We start from the raw sequence: 24,752 nt of genomic DNA, 5'->3' as shown, positions 1-24,752 counted from the left end.
TATAAGGGGAAAAGATTTACCTTGTCACTTTTCCACTAAATGTGCTGACAGATTTCAGAGCATCTCTCTCACTGACTTCGTTGTAAACATGCACTAGTTTAGTTGCTTTTACCATTGGATCTTCCCTCATTAATAATGGCTTCAGGTATTTATGGTTAAATCTCCTAAATCTGTAAGACAGCCATGTAGAAAATACACACAAGTGCAAACCTAATGGACCATATATCTCGTCTATTTTGTTGATGCTTCTATTAATTGAAAGAAAAGGTCAAGATCTTGCATTATGATGTACAGATCTTCATCTATACATACCTGATACTTTCCGAGTTTGAGATTTGACAAAATATGGTGTTATTTGATATTTTCCGTTCACTTTTAGCATATATCAGTAAGATGCATATCGTATTGAATATGTACAATCATGACTAAAATTATGTTAACATGTTAAGTAATGGTATGATCCGTTGGCAGGACAATGGGATTTACCATTGATAAAGTTATAAAGGTTATGGGACAAACGGGAAATTAACATGGGTGACGCCACTACACTGGACAATGGGGAAAATGGAAGCGACATTTTGGGGACAGAAGAGTTTATGAGGCCAAACAAACATTGACAATCAAACACTTGTACAATACGAAAACGTTTTTGCAATATTAGAAGAGTATTTCTTTTCTAGACAGATGAGTGGCCCTGAAGAGGACCGTTGTGGTTTGTTAACCAAAGATAGTTAACACTGGTCTTCTTCTCTTCCTTAAACTTCGTCTCACAGCGGGATCATACATCAAGACTCTCTTTGACTCTCCACATAAACCCTTCCCTTCCAAACAGCCCTATCTGTAATTTTCGTGATAGCCCATGATGACTTCACATGCATTGGGTAGCCTTGGTTTGAACATAATCCTTGAAATTAGGATAGATGACTCAACATTTACATTTTGCCATAAGAACAGATGAATCCATGAGGCGAGTCGTTGGTAGTTATAGCCTGATACCGGATCGAAACCGATGGACATGGCTCACTAATCCAAAATCGCATTACAAAATTCAGTCAGAGCGTGGAGTCTCTCGTCCAATCAAAAGAGAGCTACTTGTAACGTCACATGCAGTATATAGGTGCATTAGTGGTCGCCCACAGTGAATTGATGAGACATAGTTTGAGCATGACTGAAACTAACAAGACTAGTGTATTGGGGTGCGCCTGCTGGGTTGTGGGGAGTGATGGCATGGCAGCTGCTAAAACAACCACGACAAAACTTCCAGAATAGAATTATTTTAATTGGGATTTAGTCGTTTTCCTTTCCTCTTCACAGGAATTTGTACCGGTACCAGCACCTTCACAGCCTTTGCGTTCTCCTTCCTTACCTTTGGAAGAGGATTTTAGACAGAGGCAGAAAGATGAATTAAAGAGATTTTTACAACAGCGAAAAGAAACAGAACAGGCCTTTGTCAGTCAAAAGCAACAGCGAGAAGAGGGAAGAAGGAAACGAGAGGAAGAAGATAAGAGAAAGTGCGATGGAGAGGAGAAGGACAGTGAAAGTCAAACGTTGACGGTGCTACTAGACATTTTGAAAGATTAAAGGTTTCTGAGCCAAATGTATCAGACTTCTTTAACTTGACCCAAGAGAAAAAGATATTCACGTGCCAAACATTTCAACCCGGTGATCACTACCTCTACGAGTTCAGTTGAGATACTATCAACAGCGGTAGCAATCACTACCAAAGCATTTAGAGTATCAGGGGAAGAAGGAGAACTTGATTGTGACAAGAGTATAAGGCACTTAAAGCCCATCGTGTCAAGTCTATGAGTTTTAAAAACAAAAACACCCAACAGCCATTTTCACGGCCACCCACGTCTCTAGAAAACAGATACTACTCAATCAGGTAAAACTTAAATTCTTTTTCTCGCATGATGTTTGAATGATGTACGTGCTTGAGTGCGTGTGCATAGGTCCTTATTATAAAAATCGAGACAAAGAGACACTGATGTTTACTTTATTGTATATGCTCTCTTTTTTAAATCACAATGAAATTTCACAACACATCATGAAAGTCCATTAATTCTATTTCTTTCATTCACAGTCTGTTTTTCCTCTGTTTTTTTCCTTCTCTTCCTCTGTTTCTTTTCTTGCCTTTCCTGACTGGTATGGGTCCTTCATCTTCGGAAACCTTCTCCTTCTCTTCTAGGTTCTTTTCTCTGAGAGATATAGCAAGTATCTTTTGTCTCGAGAGGAAGAGAAGTATCTCATCCTTCCTGAAGTAAACCTTCGTATGACGCCTCTCGAAGCTTTGAAGAGAAGGTTGATTATTGTTGGCTCTTCGATCTTCTTCATCGTTTGAGAGCTGAATGTATAGTGTATCTCTAAAACACTAACCCAATATATAGAGTTCTGCTGCATGTGGAACGAAGCCAAATGAAATTTCACAATATATATATATTCCATAGTAAGTGAAGATTGATTATTGAGGACACTAGAGTTATTGCAGATATAAAAGATTGAGGACACTAGAGTTATTGCAGATATAAAAGATGGTATTGGCCAGGACCCAGCGACGACAAGTAAAAGAAGACTTATTCTTGGAGGACACTTATTTCTGTCACCAGTATAAACAAGGGTATAAAAGCTAGCCACCATGACAAGACCTTTATCAGTAGCGTTGCAACGATTCCGAGGAAGGACGTCAGTTACCGTATTCAGACTTTTGAGGATTACCGAAACCTTTTACAAGAAGTGTTTCAATTGAATTTGGAATGCCATGTGGTATGTGTGTGATAAAGACTAAGTTTGGGGGATTTTGTGTGCCTGAAGATTACCTTTGGACTATTTTTAGGAACACTTCTTGCAATGACATCATGTCCACTGTAACTTTAAACGTTCACGAGAGACTCATTCTGTTAAAAGCGTTCTTCTTTCATATCGATACATCTCAACTTATCCGTGAAGAAAAGATTTGTGACTCTTTTTCGACTTTGGATGCTTACGAAGTTGTGTGTAGCATGTTGGTTCCACGAACATTGGACAGACGTACGTGACTGGAAAAGTGTTGGCTTTGATGCTAAACGCAAGAAGTGTCTGATTTGTGACAATGATTCAAGAAACGGAATTTACATAAAAGGCAAAGTGAATAATGTGACATTTGAACCCGTATTAGAAACAGCGGCAGACGAACCCATCGTAGATACATAGATGAAAATCAAATTCAGGACAGCATTACCGTCATCGACAATGACACGATTTAAAAACTATTCTGGGAGGAAAAATTAGAGATTGTGCATTGTGTAAGGACTCGAATAATATTGGTTGCGTGTTCCTAGAAATTCTAGGGTATACTTGAATCGAAAATGTACAGTGACTTTGTTGATGTGTGCTTTGGTAATTTTAATTTGTATTTTAATCATGTACAATAAAACAATTACATGGCTCGTCGATGTTTTTGTATTTCGTTTGAACACTGACTAAACGTGTCTTGAAAGTATACGTCTTATGCTTTGTCTATGTCATTCTCAAAATTCTAAACACCTTCGCTATGGCTACGTCTTCGTCTTCTACCGCCTCTGCTCTCAAAGTCATTGGCGAAACGTTAGATCGTCCAAGTTGGGAGGCTCTGTATGTTCGCCATCCCTTGAACATGGTGATTGCTGGACCAAATGGTTCTGGCAAAATCGAATTTGTAAAAGTACAAAACCCATTTGATCGATAGTCCATTCCAACACATTGTGGTGTTACAGAGAGCAGTCGGCTTACAGCCTCTTTCAAAAAAGTCAAAGAGAATTCATTATCTTTGTGGAAGGCATTCCTCTCGATTACGACGGGATTGCGTCTGACACGAGTCAAACATCTGTTTATCTTAGATGATATGTTAGGAGAGACGAAGAGGAAATTAAAGCTTTGATTGACACGTAAAGGGCATCGTCGTAACGTTTGTATGATCTACGTTACCCAACATTTATTTCAACAATGTAAAGCCCATCATACCAACAGTCCCAAAACTCATTACGTAGTCTTGTTTAAAAGTCCATTGTACTACAGGAAATATGTAAATTATTTGTGATAGGCTTAATTCTAGCAATGGATTGAATCTTACTTGGTTCTCATAAGATTGTGGCTAGATCTGTCTGTTATGTTTTCCACTCCCGCCATCAAATGATCAATCATCTTGAAAAGTAGATAGACATTTAAATTGCCGCAAAGAGAGCATTACATGACATATTTCATTAAAACAAAATTATCGGTATACATAAAAGTATTGATAAATTTCACGCAGAAGACGAAGAGGTTTTAAATTTACGATTAAATCAACAGATATGATAATTCAGAATAAATATAACTTTTTTATTTCTGGTTAATAAATTAATAAATAGTATGTCTTAAAATGTGACTTATGTTCGATTGAAATTATGTATGTCTATATTGACTTTTGACCATGTAAGGTCTGAGACAGATGTCAACTTCAATACTTTGTTGCCAATCTATATTCACTTACTGAAAAATGGTGAGGTCTGAGACAGATCATGGCTTCAGAACTGTTTTGCCAATTTTCATTGATTTATTGACCAAAAAATATGTCTGAAACGGATGTTGACTTCAGCACTATTTTGCCAAACTTACTCCTAATTCTGCTCCTTCATTATGTAATTCCTATATTTTTCTACCATCTATATGACATATTTATTACATATATATCGTCTGATGATGAAATTAATATTTGCATAACATAAAGTACCGTGGTCTTGGACATGTACTCAGATATATCGAAATCAAGCAAAAAGACAAAAATATCTTTATAAATTTGTCAGTGATTAGAATGACAGCAAAGTATACATTTCAGTTGCCTATCGAACACAAATGCTATCTTTTTCTTGACATGAGAAGAGCACCTTGTAGACTAATTACGTATGTGAATCATTATAAAGATTTTGAAAACGTATAATAATTTCTGTAATATAAAGAAACATACTGTCTCGTGTATCTTTTCATTCAGTGATGGGTCCCTTTCCTCCTCCCTTTTGACCTTTAAGGCGTTTACCACTGGCTTGATTGTGATTCCCTATAAATATCAGAAAGTATATAGTGTAGCAAGCTACCCTGTTAAAGGGGTGCATTACAACGAAAAGAAACGCTCGTTACAGAATGGAAAAAGTTCCTTTTTATTTTTATTCCCTGCTGATTCAAATTTAATTTCTGATCCCAAAAATGTTTGGACTTGACAAGTTTCATGAAATAATCATTACGAAAGTAATTATTATAATATATCTCGAATCATTGGTAAATCCTCAATCACTTCTAGTCATATTTGTTGGTAGCTGATACTTTGAAGACAAAATGGACAATGCGGAAAATAAAATATTACGATCTTTTTTCGCTCTCGACGAATCGGCGAATCATCAAGCTTCGTCTATTTATTACCTAGAAACATAATTGTTGCTTGTAGTTGATATAATGGCGATATTTTTCGAGGTTAAAACGGATTGGATGAGGATAACAGTGTAACATGCCAAAGGTGTCTCTTTACCGAGTAAATCCAACCCTCGCGTGAATTCTGCTAGAAGTCACTTGTTTTCCCCTTGTTTCCAATGGCTTCTCGATAACAACCGTTGTCTACTGGAAATTATAAGAACGCGCCAAGACTATAAATAATTTTGCTCTAATCGCCGAATGGACACAAATATCACAACTCCACAATTGCAAATGGACAATGCGGAAAATAAAATAGTACGATCTTTTTTCGCTCTCGACGAATCGACGAATCATCAAGCTCCATCTATTTATCACCGACAAAGATAATTGTTGCTTGTAGTTGATATAATGGCGATATTTTTCGAGGTTAAAACGAACACTACACTGGTATCTAGAGACACTGCCTATTAGTTCCAGATTGGATGAGGATAACATTATAATATGCCAAAGGTGTCTCTTTAACGAGTAAATCCAACCCTCGCGTGAATTCTGCTAGAAGTCACTTGTTTTCTCCTTGTTTACAATTGTTTCTCGATAACAACCTTTGTCTACTGGAAATTATACGAACGCGCCAAGACTTTAAATAATTTTGTTCTAATCACCAAATGGCCTAAAATATCACAACTCCACAATTGCATGTCAACCTCATAACTGAATGATTTCTCTTTGTTAGATTTCAATAACGTAGCGCCAGTACTTCACGCCGTGAAATTATAAAAACAACCCAGATACCAAATACAGGGAACTATTTTCCTACTCTAATTCTGGGTCAGCCTAATCATGACTTTAAGCCTCATTTTGCATGTAACTCTACGCTATATTTACCATCATAACAACACTAAAAGGCGTCTCGAGATAATGGGACAATTCCTTCTCACATATTTCATTGTACGAAACTATCAGTCCCTATCACAAACAATTCACATGGAGATACAAAATCAATCAACACAATTAGATTTGAATAGGGACTACTTGGCTAAAGGCCCACTTATGCGTCTCTGACCTGGACTCACCACGAAACTAAACCATGTCATCATGAAATTTCATCAACAGTCTGTGATGTTTGCCCCTAGATACTGGTTAATTACTCGGGCTAATTAATATATCCCCTACATCGACTACCCATAATCAAACATTTAATCATAAAAATCTAAAACATCTATCAAAATGGAGACGTAAATACAAACGGCATCATTCCGCAGACATATATCATGATGTCCCACCCAGTCACATTATCCTGACACCATGCCGACCAGTCCTTACACTAACCTTTTAATGCTGAGCGTCTAGCGAGGAAGCTGTTAGCACCATTTTTGTTCGTACAATATTGAGGCAGTGACCTGTATCAACTACCTGCAAAACGACACTCCTCTAGACAAATTGTTGAGACTGTATAGGGTTAGAGATGTTATTATTACACACGATGGAAAAAAGACTTTAGCATAGTGGCAGAGATTGTGTTGCATGTTTGTCTTTGTATCACCCTTTCTAGTAAATAAAAAACTACCAAAAATTTGCAATTGTTTTCGGCAGAGGATCAAATGGTACAATATCTAATTAATAAAAAAACTCTACAACGCAGAAAAAGACGTTCTCATGTAACGGTAACTTAATACAGAATATCTACACGGAGGGCATACACAGTTTTATTTGGCTTTATATAGACCGTCGTGCTAAAATTTACAATTAATGTGTCTGCTAGTTATTATGTCAGGATGAAAACAAAAGAAAAGGTACACACATTCTGGATATTTTAGATTGGCCTGTTTTAAGACAGGCGAGCCCATTTGACAGTCATTTAGCAAAGTAAAAGGTTTAACAAGATATAACTAGTATACTGATTTTTGTCAACCTATAAATCAGAGTCATTTAAGTGCATTTATTAATATACTATTTTGTCAGTTGTGAACGATATTTAAAATTTAAAATAAAAATTAAGCAAGTGTAGACAAAACATTTGGTCCACATACCATTTTCCATTCTGGGGTGCTGTAAATGGACAGAAATGACTAACATGTCTGAACGCGTCATTGAATCCGGAAAGAGACACCGTTTATTGATATATATATATATATATATATATATATATATATATATATATATATATATATATATATATATATATATATATATATATATATATATATATATATCATCGTTTTATAAGCGGAAGTCATGAACATGTATCAGCAATCCAATTATTCCAGAAAAATATATCACTGTCGATATCTTTTAATTAACATTTTTACCTGTAAAATCCTATCAGACGACTTTACATTACCTGTACCTCAGTCTGACTGGTCTAGTAGTTGTTTAATTTGAGAAATACGTAAATTGGACTAGTGTAGTAATTTTAGACTAGTATACTTGGTTGTAGTATTAAAATGGCGGTCTGGAATTCGAATTTTTGCTTCTTTTCATTTTCCCTATGGGATTCAAATGATGTGCATTCGTATTAAATTTCACTATGATACATAAATGTATATAGTTATACAATGATACTGTACTTTCTGTATTGATACAATGATACAGTACTTTCTATATTTTTACAATGAAACAAAACTTTATATATTTATAAATGCTACAGACTATTCTTTATCTATACTACTGTTGTGACTTTGACATTGTTATGACTGCTCAAGAAGATTTCAAGAATTATAAATAAAGTTTCAAGGTCACTATATAAGATACGTAAGCACGGTATTGAAACCGGTCAACTGTTATGACAAAAAAAGTCAGCTATGTTATGTAACTGTATCTTATCGTATTATGGAAAAAGTTTGCCTTGTAGCTTTAACCGTTTACTTTTCTCATTATTTTAATGGAGATTCGGGGGATAAAATGTCAAATAAAGTCCGATCAATATCATCCTTAGGCGACACAAAAAAAAAATATATAAAAACTTTACTCTTGACCTTTGACCACTTAAAATCCCGTAACCTGCATATATCCTATGGTAACATAAAACAAGAATATAGACAATTGAAATATTTGGCGATCATTTACAAAAAAATATTAACTTTATCTTAGAAGTTGGAATCGTACTGATATTTAAAACAGGAAGAAAGACCGAAACAGAAAAGTTAAGAAAAGATACAAATAGCTAACCTGCACGAAGACTGTGAAGAAAATGATGACAACAGTAGTAGTGATAAACAGTTTCTTTTCAGGTATCGTGGCGTCATTAAGGGACAGGGACAGACAGAAGGCGATTCCTCCTCGTAACCCGCCATACGCCATGATAAACTGGTCAATAAAGGTCAGCTTTATCAGACGTCGTCTGTTTAACAACCAGGCAAGGATTACGACTCCTGAAAAGTTAAATCATATCAATAAATTGTTCTGCAAATCTCCATTGTCCCGAACATTTTGATCAAAATTGTTGTAAATTATACTCGAAAGTTGTTCTTATTATCTTCATGACTAAACGAATATTTAGCAAAATAAAAATAGTTTACAATATTTTCTTTTTTGAAACTATATTGAAAAGAAAATGCTACAAAAGTGGTTTGTCTTGTCCTAAATTATTACTAAAGCATGAAAGCGCCATGTTCATAATTTGCTGTGTCTACTAATAAAAGAACCTCTTTATGGATTTTGGAATGAAGAGATCGCAGTTAGAAATCTCGGTGTTATATAACAAGGAATCCAAGGATATAAAAAGATTTACATATTTTCGATGTATAATTAGAGAAGAAATGTTTTTGAAACTGACCATGTGGATGGGGGAAGAGGATTTGGGGGCGAGGCAAAAAGCTAACATTGCAGTTCTCCAATTCCTCTCATTTGTACATGCTGTATGTGTCTCATACTACTTGCTGTATGTGTCTCATACTACTTGTTGTATGTGTCTCATACTACTTGTTGTATGTGTCTCATACTCCTTGCTGTATGTGTCTCATACTACTTGCTGTATGTCTCATAATACGTGCTGTATGTCTCATACTACTTGCTGTATGTATCTCATACTAGTTGCTGTATGTGTCTCATACTACTTGATGTATGTGTCTCATAGTACTTGCTGAAAATAGATTCATCTCCTTAATAAGGAAGAGAAGAAAGAAACGACATATGAAACGCTAGTTGCCAACTCCTTTCAGAAAGAGAAACAAAGGTTGATGTCTTACCCACTACTCTGTAGATGAGACAGAAAATGAGGGCGAAGAAAATGAAGGAGAGGTTCCAGTCAAGCCCCTCTGCCATGGTGGACAAGCCGAGGAACATAAAGATAATGGTCTCCGAAATGTTGGCTAGCATTTTCATTATGTACTTGATGGTTGTAGCCGTCGGTTTAGAAACGTTGGACTCCACGTAATGCCGCAAGACTATACCGCCAAAGGAGAGACTGTAATAGTTGCAGAAGTAATAGTAATAATAATAGTGACAATGACGTCAGCATTAGAAGTAACTTTTTGTACTAGTGGCAACACTGTAGAAACAACAAAAACAATCACATCTACAACGATAAAATGAACGACCAAAATGATAATCCAAGTTTCTTCAATAAATTAAATGACACACCCTTATCTCCCGGTTACTCTTTCCTTTACTTCGATCCTACATCCAAAAGCCACCCAATCAACTTGTGGATCGAAAGTTTATGGCAGTTGTGCACATCTACAATACAGTATATTTTTCGAATAACATCTACAATACAGTATATAATCAAATAACGTCTACAATACATTATATAATGAAATAACATCTACAATACGGTATATAATGAAATAACATCTACAATACGGTATATAATGAAATAACATCTACAATACGGTATATAATGAAATAACATCTACAATATGGTATATAATGAAATAACATCTACAATACGGTATATAATGAAATAACATCTACAATACGGTATATAATGAAATAACATCTACAATACGGTATATAATGAAATAACATCTACAATACAGTATATAATGAAATAACATATACAATACAGTATATAATGAAATAACATCTACAATACAGTATATAATGAAATAACATCTACAATACGGTATATAATCATGTAACATCCCTAGTGTGAGATGTAGAAAATGTTACGTAACACAATTATAGCAACAGCAAAGAGTGATTAGCTTAAAAAAAACTACCGATGTAATAAGTGAAAATGTATGATGGCAATTTTGTGTTTAGATCCATTACTTTTTCCAAGTTTTGTGCCCTAAGATCATCTAGTGTTGCAGAAATACCTCGCATACCTATTTCTAGTTCAGTTTTAGGCAAAGTTGAGCCGGCTTATGAAAAGTAACTCAAACTGACCAATTTTTGTACAAGAATAGCCGATATTGTCAGAGCAAAATAATTCAAAGTTATATACGTATAGCTCAAACAATATCTGAACAAATATGGACATAATCTCAGAGAGAGAGAGAGACAGACAGACAGACAGAGACAGAGAGAGAGAGACAGAGAGATGAATGTTATGGAGACTAATGACGTCAAAAGCCTAAATGATGGTTAAGATTTTTTTTCGTGGTTCCATTATTACTGTATAAAGATTACTTACGCTAAAATTCCAGAGAGATGTATCATTTCTGAAGTGAGATACATGAGGTACCCCAAGACAAAAATAAGAAGTGGTTCTATTACTTTAACGTGTTTGGTGTACTTTGTAATAAATCCGCCAAAGAATCCGTACAGGATTCCTATTAAGGAACCGCCTATGGCCACGATAAAGAACGAAAGAACCCCAGCCCAAACATCAATGGAGATTATGTTTTGCTCGCCGATTTCTATGAAGCCCTCAATCATGTGAAAAATTACCTGAAATATAAATATATAAATAGAAATATTTTGGATCATCAATAATTGTTAGGACAATAATTAAGTAGCAATACAAATTCATAATAACATTGTAAACTATTTTTATAAATGCAGATAACATGGAAGACTTGCTAAGAAATAATCATTCACTCGACTGAGATGCGAATTTGAACACATTCCCCACCCCCATAAAATGTAGTTGATTTTTTTAAAATTATATCTTGTCATGGTTAGATTATTATAATTATAGTTTGAATATAATGACGAATAAACGTAAACTCGCAACGCAGCATTTAAAATGGAAACATTTGCAATATTGCAAAAAGTAATTTTTTTCATTTCTCCTTCCTTAAAAGCCCTTGTAAAAAGTGTTGTTGTTGTTATTATGATTATCCTTATTATTATTAATATTATTATTGCTGTTGGAAAACATTACTAAGAAACCAAGAGGAAGAGATAAACTTCATACCACAGTTACGCCATCATTCAGCAGAGATTCGCCAAACACAATTAGATAAAGCATCTGGTTGACACGGACTTCTTCAAATGTGGCCAGAACAGCTACAGGGTCGACAGCAGAGATGAAGGCGCTGAATATGAGGCAGTTCAGCATGCTGATCTGCCTTCCCACAAACCCCCAGAGAGATATGGCATACAAGGAAAATCCGATCAAAACTGTGTTGATTAGTGTATTTATGAAGGCCATAACAAGAACTGAACCTATGTTGTCAAAGAAATTCCTATTCGGCATAAAATATCCAGCATCAAAAATGATCGGCGGCAGGAGGTATATGAAAAAAATATCGGCATTGAGGACATATCGGTTTTTGGTGAAGAAGTCGGTAGAACGAAAGATGGCGCCAAGGATCAACCCCAGGACTATAAGCAGACAACTCTCGGGAACAACGAATGCCAGTTTGTGATGCAAGTGGAAGGCTGTAAGAAAATAAATATTCAACTGAATAATCTGGTGTTTTACAAAACAAAAAATCATAGATGCATGACATGACTTGTATCAGCATGCATCACCTATATAAACATCCTGCTACGCTCAATCGAGAGAGGGGGAATGGAGGGAGAGAGAGACGCACGTACAAATACTCACACACATACACAGCTAATTAAACGCTTCTCTGGGTTTGCGTGCATGTGTGTGATCATAATAAAAACACAAGAAACAAAGAATTGCTAGCAACCTAACTCTGTATTTAAAAAGAGGGGTGGGTGGATAATGAATGATAACTGAGTAATACGAGTGCTACAGCCTTCGTTTTTTCCCAACCCGATTTCCTGTAATGAGAAAATATTAAATGGAACATCCAGTTACGTGGCTAAATGCATATCTAAGATAGTGACTGTGGACACATGCCGAGTTCCATTTGCGGCTTTGTAAAATAATAACTTCCCTGTAAAACTGTACTTTAATGTTTAATTAAAGGCTTATCTCTGATACCCATGTGTGTGAGATGACCCTGGCATTTATGGAATTCTAGTTATTTTCCGTCCTGAGTGTGAACTATTCACTTAGACATAAATCGCAAATATAATCAAGTCTAAATGTGTCATCTAACTAACAAACAATGCAAATTAAATATACATAACGTAACATTGCGTAGGATCTATTGTTATGTACATTTGATTTAATTTATATTAGATTTATTTATATTAGATTTAATTTAAGTGCTTGTTTGTTAGTTTTAAATTTGTATTGTAATGTAACTTTATTTACTGGATTTGATATTGCCCAGAAATTCATTTCAGTTTTTACTGATTTTAATTTGTTGTTGACATAAACAAAACTTTATAGAAACATTGTTTCTAATGATCATTTAATTTCTGACCTCGATTCAGAACCAGTGTTACTATTTATTAAGCAACTTTTTTTAAAAAAAAATTATTCTTTCACATAGTAAGATTCATAAAGTGGAATCAATGCCATATCTGGCCTACGTGTCAAATAACATGTACCAGTTATGTTTTTCTAGAGGATTGACCCACATCTCGGCATCTGTTTTGCGTTGTAGCTAGATTTATTATTGACGTTTTGAGAAAGAATAGTCATCAGTGCCTTAGCACTTGAGAAGTTAAAGTGTTTTATGTTGTGACCAGTTTGGGGCTAATTATTTTGTTTAATTTAATTTATTTGGATTACAAGTTTGTTTTCCCTGGAAATACTAGTGCTCTAGATTAATTCTTGTACAATGACAGTTGTCGAAATTTACACAGGATTCAAACACTGAATTATTATTTTCTGTGATTCAACAAAGAACTGTTGACACATCAGTACAACGCTGACCAAAGCACACGTCATCACCTTCCATTTTAGATTTCATCGGGATTCGAACTCAGTTTCATTAGGACTTTTTGTTACTAGGACTTCTATTTTTTAATTCTTGGATTATTATTGGATTATTTTTGGATTTGATTCGTAGAACCCTCAGTTCTTTTTCTCCTTTTTTCCTTGTTTTTCCAGGGAAATAATTTATTTGTTGAATTTTACAAAGCTTGTAGTCTTCACTTTTTTCTGTATACGTTTTGTAAGAGCATAAACACGTAGCACTATAAATAGATGCTTGCGTACGTGTTTACAGCTACTAATAATAAAACTTTTAGTACATATTTTGACTCGTTTGGGGCTTTTTCCCACTTAGAAGAATTAAGTTAATTTCCATTGGTGGGCTGAATCGCGCACATCAGAAAATATAATGGTTGAAGACTACAGTTTACTACAAATTACATTTTCGAAAGCATTGCTAGGTTTTTTGGCAAGATATGGTTATGTATATTCGTAGTGTATGCCAAGATTTCAGTACATTCCTGCTTTCCCCATCCATTATTATAATTATTATTCTTTTTATTATTAAATAAGATATCTGTCGATTGATTCAATCCACGGATGCTTTGTAATTTTTCTACTTTTTGCAACGAATCAATCCACGGATCCGTTGTAATTTTTCTACTTTTTGCAACGAATATTTCTTTCCAGTTATAAATATTGCATTTGCCTTGTTCCATTTGCTCAAAGAATTCTTAAAAGGGTTTATTTCAAATTTTTATTCTTTTCACATTCTTTATGTTTCTTGATAAAGTAAGAATCTGAAGACTACATGTTGACATCACAGATTGGTCATCACTGTTGTAACTATCAGTCTATATACTAGCTTGACGTAATATGACACTGTTTTAAGTATTCCAATATCTAGATATGTCTACGTGAAGTCCACTTGAACTTTAATATCATCAGTGGTGAAGAATTTGCCAACCGCAATCAGCTCAGGTAATAATACAGACACACGTGTCATACAGAGAGAGAGAGAGAGAGAGAGAGAACAAAGCATGTTAGGCTTAAAAAATTAGTGTATTTTAACCCAACCATTGTGTTCTTCGTAAAGACATGTACTCAGTACTAGTGCGCTTTTATATCAACATGCAAAAGAATCACAATATGTCGCGCATGGACCATTAGTTCACCAGAAATTGTGTTAAACATGTGTTTCACAGAGAAATAAGGCGCTACTATATTTCAGCTGCTATAGACCCTTTGTACGAAAATAAGAAATGAAATAAATTTTGCGCGCTGTTGTTGACATTGATACGCAAATACACGTATCTTAGGAAAAATAAATTATTCTGTTTGAACTTTACAATATTTGTTGGTTTTCGCTCTTTTATGTTACTTAGTTTAAGACAGTAGAGTCGCAACAAAGGTCCGTACGTAAATATTTTTTATACACAGTGAATCAAACTTTTATAAATCCTATTTCTTTTAAATTGCATTCATACAGTAAAAATAGAACTATTTGTAAATCGAGGTTGTATGTAATAAATACAAAATCGTATTTGTGTTTTGTAATAAGACTGGACAAAAACTTGTTTGATATGTCTATGAATACACCATATCAAACTCATTCTTTCCGCCGACTCAGAACAAAGCACGTAAGCAGTTTTGTATAATCACAGACCGACCCTGATGTCAAGAAAGTAAGCCAATACATGCATGAAAATAACGCCTCCGGGTTGTATTTTGATTATTATAATGATATGATTATTTTAGATGTCCTCGTAATACCATTGTCCTTGGAAAAGAGTGACAGTGTTCTCTATTTCAAATATTTTTTAAATATGAATTAACAAATAATAATTGATAAAACTAATATGTGTGCACAATATTCGAAACCAATATGATAATTTTTCATAGCGTTGACTATGAAATATATTTGTCACAAAAAATCTAAACCTTTGACTACATTCGCATCAAATTGTACCAAAGGCAGACTTGTAAGCACACTATGCGAATATAACACACTATCCAATATAGTTGTCACATGTGATAAAAAAAAATAATCATAAGGCCCTAACTACATTCTTACAAAATTGTACCAAAGGAAAATTTACATAGCACACAATGTGATATAGTCGTCACATAAAAAATCCTCCCCAAGAATATTAAGCAGCTAAGTCTATTTGTGGAGCTTAAAGATACATCATGCATCGATAAACCATAATTATCTTTATGAAGTCTATGGCTGCAGCTGATTCACGAGCGATTTGGATCGAAGCGTGTCTCATAATTTTAATACAATAGGAAAGATAAGATTATCGAAATTTCCCAGCCTCAGTTAAAGAAAAAGTATTCAAAGCAATAATTTAGAAAATAACTAGACAATTTAAAGTTTAAAATAGTTTAAAACGTAGTAGATCATATACAATTCAATTCCTGAAGAATACAGAGAAATTTAACGATATGCTAGATTTGGGTTGTTTATCTAACTTGTCTTGGGGAACAAAAGTCAAGACAGCGATTGTCTTGTACACAAGAGGTTCGTACGTAAATGATAAATATAATGAAGTCATGCTTGGTAGGTAAACGATAAATATAATGGAGACATGCTATGTAGGTAAACGATAAATATAATGGAGTCATGCTATGTAGGTAAATGATAAATATAATGGAGTCATTCTAGGTGGGTAAACGACAGATCTGTTAAAGCAGTATTGAGTCGATGATGAAGCTTTTTCAGGAAAGAAAGCAAGGAGTATGAGTCAACGGCATTATTTTCTGTAATATAAAGAAGTTATGCTAGGCCAAGTCAAACGTGTAATGTCAATATTTGCAGATTAAACCTAAATCTCAATTAATAAATCTTAACAACCATTATATTTCTTGAGATGATCGGTTTCACTAAGTCATGTTGGTTAAAACGCCGTCACCAGTTAACGTTAAGCTGAGAAATATAAGCATCATTAGTCATCAGGATTTTCAGTTGTAAATTGTTCTAGAAAGGCAGTCAAAATATGCACATACAACAAATTGCATTTTGTTACAAAAATCCTTAACAGCACCGTACACATATTAAAAACCTCTCAGTGTTGAAATAGTTCGGTTTGCCACATTGAAGTATTAGGAAGTTTAGCTGGGATGATTAGAATGGTCGCTGTGACCAGGTGACCGCTGAACTCACTGGACCGTTAGGACAGGTTTGACTCTCTCTCTCTCTCTCTCTCTCTCTCTACAGTAATAATTTTATTTTCCAGAAAATAATACTTCAGATAATAGTCATGAAATTACATTGTATCGAGGTATTGCTCTTTAAGAACGTTTTCTGGTTTTTATTCCAGTTACTATTGGCGATTTAACAAATATGGTAAATTTTACATAAACCTAATTGTTAATTTGAAGCAAGAACTCTACAGAAGACCTTTGCAAGACTAAAACAAACCGCTCAGAGACCAGAATGTGCGCCGTTTTCGAAACATACCTTGAATTTATTTTTCAATTTTAATTTGTCTTCATATAGTGGATAATGTTTTATGTTTGGTGATTAAAACAAAAAAACACAAAGTCTTCGTGTTAAAAACTTAATTGGTTATTGCTGAAATGCCTAGCAGTCTATCTGCTTTCTTTGCATTGTTCACCTGATTGTTATTGCCCCAATTAGCAAAGTGAATATGTATGAAAAAGAAAAGGTCAAAAGATTATGACGGAATAATAAACTTTATCCCACTTCACAGAACTTTATTATAACAGAGATAGTTGGAAACTAGTTGGGTGACTGGTCCAGATTCCTGTGTGAACAGATAAAAAGTGTGATCATAAGTGTTGCCGACAGTGTTTAATACATTTTATCACTAGTGTACGTAGTGCACACGTCTTTGCTTGGTACAGGTGAAAAAAAATCATTTATATGATAAAATTAACTTACTGTTTGTTTTATGATTTTCTGTTTAAGTCTGTATATTGAACGGGGGTGTTTAAGTCTGTATATTGAATGGGTGTTTAGATATGTATATTGAACGGGTGTTTCGGTCTGTATATTGAACATATGTTTATGTCTGTATATTGAACGGGTGTTTCGGTCTGTATATTGAACGGGTGTTTAAGTCTGTATATTGAACGGGTGTTTAAGTCTGTGTATTATAAAGATGTTTAGGTCTGTATATTGTAAAGATGTTTAAGTCTGTATATTGCAAAGTTGTTTAACTCTGTATGACATAAAGATGTTTAAGTCTGTATATTGTAAAGATGTTTAAGTCTGTGTATTGTAAAGATGTTTAAGTCTGTGTATTGTAAAGATGTCTAAGTCTGTATATTATAAAGATGTCTAAGTCTGTATGACATAAAGATGTTTAAGTCTGTATAACGTAAAGATGTCTAAGTCTGTGTATTATAAAGATGTTTAAGTCTATATATTATAAAGATGTCTAAGTCTGTGTATTGTAAAGATGTTTAAGTCTGTATATTGTAAAGATGTCTAAGTCTGTGTATTGTAAAGACGTTTAAGTCTGTATATTATAAAGATGTTTAAGTCTGTGTATTGTAAAGATATTTAAGTCTGCATATTATAAAGATGCTTAAGTCTGTATATTGTAAAGATGTTTTGAGTCTGTATGACATAAAGATGTCTACGTCTGTATATTGTAAAGATGTCTAAGTCTGTATATTGTAAAGATGTTTAAGTCTGCATATTATAAAGATGTTTAAGTCTCTATATTGTAAAGATGTTTAAGTCTGTGTGTTGTAAAGATGTTTAAGTCTGTATATTGTAAAGATGTTTAAGTCTGTATGTTTAAGTCTGTATATTGTAAAGATGTTTAAGTCTGTATATTATAAAAATGTTTAAGTCTGTATATTGTAAAGATGTTTAAGTCTGCATATTATAAAGTTGTTTAAGTCTGTATATTGTAAAGATGTTTAAGTCTGTATTTTTAAGTCTGTATATTGTAAAGATGTTTAAGTCTGTATATTATAAAAATGTTTAAGTCTGTATATTGTAAAGATGTTTAAGTCTGCATATTATAAAGATGTTTAAGTCTGTATATTGTAAAGATGTTTAAGTCTGTATTTTTAAGTCTGTATATTGTAAAGATGTTTAAGTCTGTATATTGTAAAGATGTTTAAGTCTGTATATTGTAAAGATGTTTAAGTCTGTATGTTTAAGTCTGTATATTGTAAAGATGTTTAAGTCTGTATATTGCAAAGATGTCTAAGTCTGTATATGATAAAGATATTCAAGTCTGTATATTATAAAGATGTTTAAGTCTGTATATTATAAAAATGTTTAAATCTGTATATTGTAAAGATGTTTAAGTCTGTATATTATAAAAATGTTTAAGTCTGTATATTATAAAGATGTTTAAGTCTGTATATTGTAAAGATGTCTAAGTCTGTAAGTTATAAAGATGTTTAAGTCTATATATTATAAAGATGTTTAAGTCTGTATTTTTAAGTCTGTATATTGTAAAGATGTTTAAGTCTGTATATTGTAAAGATGTTTAAGTCTGTATGTTTAAGTCTGTATATTGTAAAGATGTTTAAGTATGTATATTGCAAAGATGTCTAAGTCTGTATATGATAAAGATATTCAAGTCTGTATATTATAAAGATGTTTAAGTCTGTATATTATAAAAATGTTTAAGTCTGTATATTGTAAAGATGTTTAAGTCTGTATATTATAAAAATGTTTAAGTCTGTATATTATAAAGATGTTTAAGTCTGTATATTGTAAAGATGTCTAAGTCTGTAAGTTATAAAGATGTTTAAGTCTGTATATTATAAAGATGTTTAAGTCTGTATATTATAAAGATGTTTAAGTCTGTATATTGTAAATGTGTTTAAGTCTGTATGTTATAAAAATGTTTAAGTCTGTATATTGTAAAGATGTTTAAGTCTGTATATTGTAAAGATGTTTAAGTCTGTGTGTTGTAAAGATGTTTAAGTCTGTATATTGTAAAGATGTTTAAGTCTGTATGTTTAAGTCTGTATATTGTAAAGATGTTTAAGTCTGTATATTATAAAAATGTTTAAGTCTGTATATTGTAAAGATGTTTAAGTCTGCATATTATAAAGATGTTTAAGTCTGTATATTGTAAAGATGTTTAAGTCTGTATTTTTAAGTCTGTATATTGTAAAGATGTTTAAGTCTGTATATTATAAAAATGTTTAAGTCTGTATATTGTAAAGATGTTTAAGTCTGTATATTGTAAAGATGTTTAAGTCTGTATATTGTAAAGATGTTTAAGTCTGTATGTTTAAGTCTGTATATTGTAAAGATGTTTTAAGTCTGTGTATTGCAAAGATGTCTAAGTCTGTATATGATAAAGATATTCAAGTCTGTATATTATAAAGATGCTTAAGTCTGTATATTATAAAAATGTTTAAGTCTGTATATTGTAAAGATGTTTAAGTCTGTATATTGCAAAGATGTCTAAGTCTGTATATGATAAAGATATTCAAGTCTGTATATTATAAAGATGTTTAAGTCTGTATATTATAAAAATGTTTAAATCTGTATATTGTAAAGATGTTTAAGTCTGTATATTATAAAAATGTTTAAGTCTGTATATTATAAAGATGTTTAAGTCTGTATATTGTAAAGATGTCTAAGTCTGTAAGTTATAAAGATGTTTAAGTCTATATATTATAAAGATGTTTAAGTCTGTATTTTTAAGTCTGTATATTGTAAAGATGTTTAAGTCTGTATATTGTAAAGATGTTTAAGTCTCTATGTTTAAGTCTGTATATTGTAAAGATGTTTAAGTATGTATATTGCAAAGATGTCTAAGTCTGTATATGATAAAGATATTCAAGTCTGTATATTATAAAGATGTTTAAGTCTGTATATTATAAAAATGTTTAAGTCTGTATATTGTAAAGATGTTTAAGTCTGTATATTATAAAAATGTTTAAGTCTGTATATTATAAAGATGTTTAAGTCTGTATATTGTAAAGATGTCTAAGTCTGTAAGTTATAAAGATGTTTAAGTCTGTATATTATAAAGATGTTTAAGTCTGTATATTATAAAGATGTTTAAGTCTGTATATTGTAAATGTGTTTAAGTCTGTATGTTATAAAAATGTTTAAGTCTGTATATTGTAAAGATGTTTAAGTCTGTATATTGTAAAGATGTTTAAGTCTGTGTGTTGTAAAGATGTTTAAGTCTGTATATTGTAAAGATGTTTAAGTCTGTATGTTTAAGTCTGTATATTGTAAAGATGTTTAAGTCTGTATATTATAAAAATGTTTAAGTCTGTATATTGTAAAGATGTTTAAGTCTGCATATTATAAAGATGTTTAAGTCTGTATATTGTAAAGATGTTTAAGTCTGTATTTTTAAGTCTGTATATTGTAAAGATGTTTAAGTCTGTATATTATAAAAATGTTTAAGTCTGTATATTGTAAAGATGTTTAAGTCTGTATATTGTAAAGATGTTTAAGTCTGTATATTGTAAAGATGTTTAAGTCTGTATGTTTAAGTCTGTATATTGTAAAGATGTTTTAAGTCTGTGTATTGCAAAGATGTCTAAGTCTGTATATGATAAAGATATTCAAGTCTGTATATTATAAAGATGCTTAAGTCTGTATATTATAAAAATGTTTAAGTCTGTATATTGTAAAGATGTTTAAGTCTGTATATTATAAAAATGTTTAAGTCTGTATATTATAAAGATGTTTAGGTCTGTATATTGTAAAGATGTCTAAGTCTGTAAGTTATAAAGATGTTTACGTCTGTATGACATAAAGATGTTTAAGTCTGTATATTATAAAGATGTTTAAGTCTGCATATTATAAAGATGTTTAAGTCGGTATATTGTAAAGATGTTTAAGTCTGTATATTGTAAAGATGTTTTAGTCTGTATATTGTAAAGATGTTTAAGTCTGCATATTATAAAGATGTTTAACTCTGTATATTGTAAAGATGTTTAAGTCTGTATATTGTAAAGATGTTTAAGTCTGTATATTGTAAAGATGTTTAAGTCTGTATGTTTAAGTCTGTATATTGTAAAGATGTTTAAGTCTGTAAGTTATAAAGATGTTTAAGTCTGTATATTATAAAGATGTTTAAGTCTGTATTTTGTAAAGATGTTTAAGTCTGTATATTGTAAAGATGTTTAAGTCTGTATATTGCAAAGATGTCTAAGTCTGTATATGATAGAGATGCTTAAGTCTGTATATTATAAAGATGTTTAAGTCTGTATATTATAAATATGTTTAAGTCTGTATATTGTAAAGATGTTTAAGTCTGTATATTATAAAAATGTTTAAGTCTGTATATTATAAAGATGTTGAAGTCTGTATATTGTAAAGATGTCTAAGTCTGTAAGTTATAAAGATGTTTAAGTCTGTATGACATAAAGATGTTTAAGTCTGTATATTATAAAGATGTCAAAGTCTGTGTATTGTAAAGATGTCTAGGTCTGTATATTATAAAGATGTTTAAGTCTGTATAACGTAAAGATGTCTAAGTCTGTGTATTGTAAAGATGTTTAAGTCTGCATATTATAAAGATGTTTAAGTCTGTATATTGTAAAGATGTTTAAGTCTGTATATTGTAAAGATGTTTAAGTCTGTATATTGTACAGATGTTTAAGTCTGTATATTATAAAGATGTTTAAGTCTGTATATTGTAAAGATGTGTAAGTCTGTAAGTTATAAAGATGTTTAAGTCTGTATGACATAAAGATGTTTAAGTCTGCATATTATAAAGATGTTTAAGTCTGTATATTGTAAAGATGTTTCAGTCTGTATATTGTAAAGATGTTTAAGTCTGTATATTGTAGAGATGTTTAAGTCTGTATATTATAAAGATATTTAAGTCTGCATATTATAAAAATGTTTAAGTCTGTATATTGTAGAGATGTTTAAGTCTGTATATTATAAAGATATTTAAGTCTGTATATTATAAAAATGTTTAAGTCTGTATATTATAAAGATGTTTAAGTCTGTATATTGTAAAGATGTTTAAGTCTGTATATTATAAAAATGTTTAAGTCTGTATATTATAAAGATGTTTAAGTCTGTATATTGTAAAGATGTTTAAGTCTGTATATTGTAAAAATGTTTAAGTCTGTGTATTGTAAAGATGTTTATGTCTGTATATGGTAAAGATATTTAAGTCATTTTTGGTATGGACGTTATAAGAAGGCATAAACTGGCATATCTTTCAATTTATGTTGTAATGTTGTACAAATACACTTATACAAATGTGGCCCTGCGATCACCAAATTCACAGTTTAAATCCAGACTCAACTAAAATTCCGTTTGATTGACTGCAACCAAATCAATGATTAATCTGACTCCAGAAATATAAAACGAGTCTGTCCTTGGATGCAAAAGTGTTTTAAAAACTTTGTGGTTATGTCTACTTTCTTACAATACCAAAAAGAAATGTCTATTTACGTAGTGTTTTAGTCACGTCTACTTTCTTCGAATAACCAAAAGAAATGTCCCTTTCCATAGTATTGTGGTAATGTCTAATTTCATAGAATACCAATAATAAATGCCCCTTTTCGTAGTGTTATTGTCATGTCTACTTTCTTAGAATACCATAAGAAACGCCCCTTTCTATAGTGTAATGGGCATGTCTTCTTTCTTAGAATCCCAAAAAACGCCCCATTTCCATATTGTTGTACGTGGTCATGTCTACATTTTTAGAATACCAAAAGCAACGTCCCTTTCTATAGTGTTGTGGGTGGTCATATCTACTATGCTAGAAAAACCAAAGAAATGCCCTTTCCATAGTGTTGGTTACGTCTACTTTCTTAGAAAACCAAAATAAATTTTCCTTTTCATAGCAGTGTCCTACAAAAAGAAGCAATCGCGTCATATTGATTTGAACTCGGATGATAAAATGGCAACCTGGTTGTTATTGGCTTACAAGCGAAGGAGTAAGAGCGCAATTTATTTTCTCAGTGTTGATGGAGCTCATCCATTTTGATCCAACAAAAAAAACCGAATTGCCTCTGGTATTCCTTCACAAGTGTACGTCATACCAGTTTCAAAATTAATTGCACGTCTTCTTTGGAAACTAAAAGTGATCTACTACATTTAGAGGTTAAAGGTGGATGGAATGTGACATTGCGATCTGAAAAAGTCTCAAATCCAATGCTTTGTAAGGTATACACATTCCATTTTTCTAGGTTTCGTGGGATAGCCTTCAAAATGCACAGTGTCAACACAGACGTAAATGAATGCCGGTAAACCATTAAACTGCACAGACTTTACTTTTCACGTGCCATATGATGAAAATATTAAGCACAATTTGTGGTACTCCTTGTCAAACCTTTAAATAACACTAATATCATTTAATTTTCATTATATCTACATTATACTTCAACTATCTTTACATCTATGAAGTGTATACGGAGCACGAGAAATATAAAAACATGGCTAAATAGTATAGGTTTCACCTATCGTCTCCATAAACCTATTATGACCATTATCGTCCTTATTTATCAGAAACCACATTAATCCGTCACACAGAAAATTTGTCTAATGAATTAAGCTTTTGTCATTGTTGCCAGAATATGACCAATGTAGCAAAAAATAAAATGATAAGAAATACAGTGTCCATGTGTATGTACGCATCTTACCGATTTTCGCCAGGCTTGCAATAAGAATCCATAAGCAGATGATTATCGGAAGTTCCACTCGTTGAAAGTCAAAGCTGAACACTTGATACCGCTCCTGCTTTTTGGTTTCTTCACCCTTCTTTCCCCCGATCTCCGTCGTTGTAGTCGCCTCCGGCTGCGTCCAGCACACCTGGATCAAGAATAGCAACGTCAAAGCAAGCATGGTGCATCGTCTTATTCGTCTAAAGTACTCCATTCAGAAAAGAACAACAGAAGAAATGGTCGCCTATTAAAACATGTACCGTTTCTCCGCTTGCCCTCTAATAGTACAGAATACATACTTTAGGCTCCTAGGTAGCGCTAGAAGTCGTACAGTCGACATCACGCACTTGGTACGACCAGCTAGTTTGACGGCTTTTACATATATACTTTGGCCGACCCGACTGACCTACATGGCGATGTACGATAAAATAGATACGGGTATGACGCCTAGTATCAATTGAAAACCACAGTCCAATCTGTGTTGAACCAAACAGTTTTGCCAGTTCCATTTTTATCTTTAACCAGAGATGGGCTTGTATCAGGCAGTCTACCTCTAAAAACATTCACTTTGTCCCTATAATGGTTATTATATCGAGGTGCTTGCTGGTTAACAAGCAAGCGAGTT

General features: G+C 32.6%; 1 protein-coding gene across 1 annotated transcript in view; it reads right to left on the bottom strand.

Moving 5' to 3' along the window:
• LOC149787297 (sodium/hydrogen exchanger 3-like) overlaps window positions 1-24,500 on the bottom strand; it is a 31,184-nt gene extending 6,684 nt beyond the window's left edge. Inside the window, exons 1-8 of the mRNA XM_089978365.1 lie at window positions 24,107-24,500; window positions 11,705-12,171; window positions 10,979-11,235; window positions 9,588-9,805; window positions 8,569-8,771; window positions 4,961-5,050; window positions 4,088-4,158; window positions 21-170 (exon numbers count right to left, since the gene is read on the bottom strand). Coding sequence (XP_089834491.1) covers window positions 21-170; window positions 4,088-4,158; window positions 4,961-5,050; window positions 8,569-8,771; window positions 9,588-9,805; window positions 10,979-11,235; window positions 11,705-12,171; window positions 24,107-24,341 — 1,691 coding nt within the window. The 5' untranslated portion in view covers window positions 24,342-24,500. The remainder of the gene's footprint in view (window positions 1-20; window positions 171-4,087; window positions 4,159-4,960; window positions 5,051-8,568; window positions 8,772-9,587; window positions 9,806-10,978; window positions 11,236-11,704; window positions 12,172-24,106) is intronic.
• Between the last annotated feature and the right edge of the window lie 252 nt (window positions 24,501-24,752).

Source organism: Sinohyriopsis cumingii, chromosome 12 (genome assembly GCF_028554795.1).
Source record: "Sinohyriopsis cumingii isolate HCF-2022 chromosome 12, ASM2855479v2, whole genome shotgun sequence".
Taxonomy (NCBI): domain Eukaryota; kingdom Metazoa; phylum Mollusca; class Bivalvia; order Unionida; family Unionidae; genus Sinohyriopsis; species Sinohyriopsis cumingii.
The sequence above is the reverse complement of the archived record's forward strand: the minus strand, read 5'-3'. Positions and strand labels throughout refer to the sequence as shown.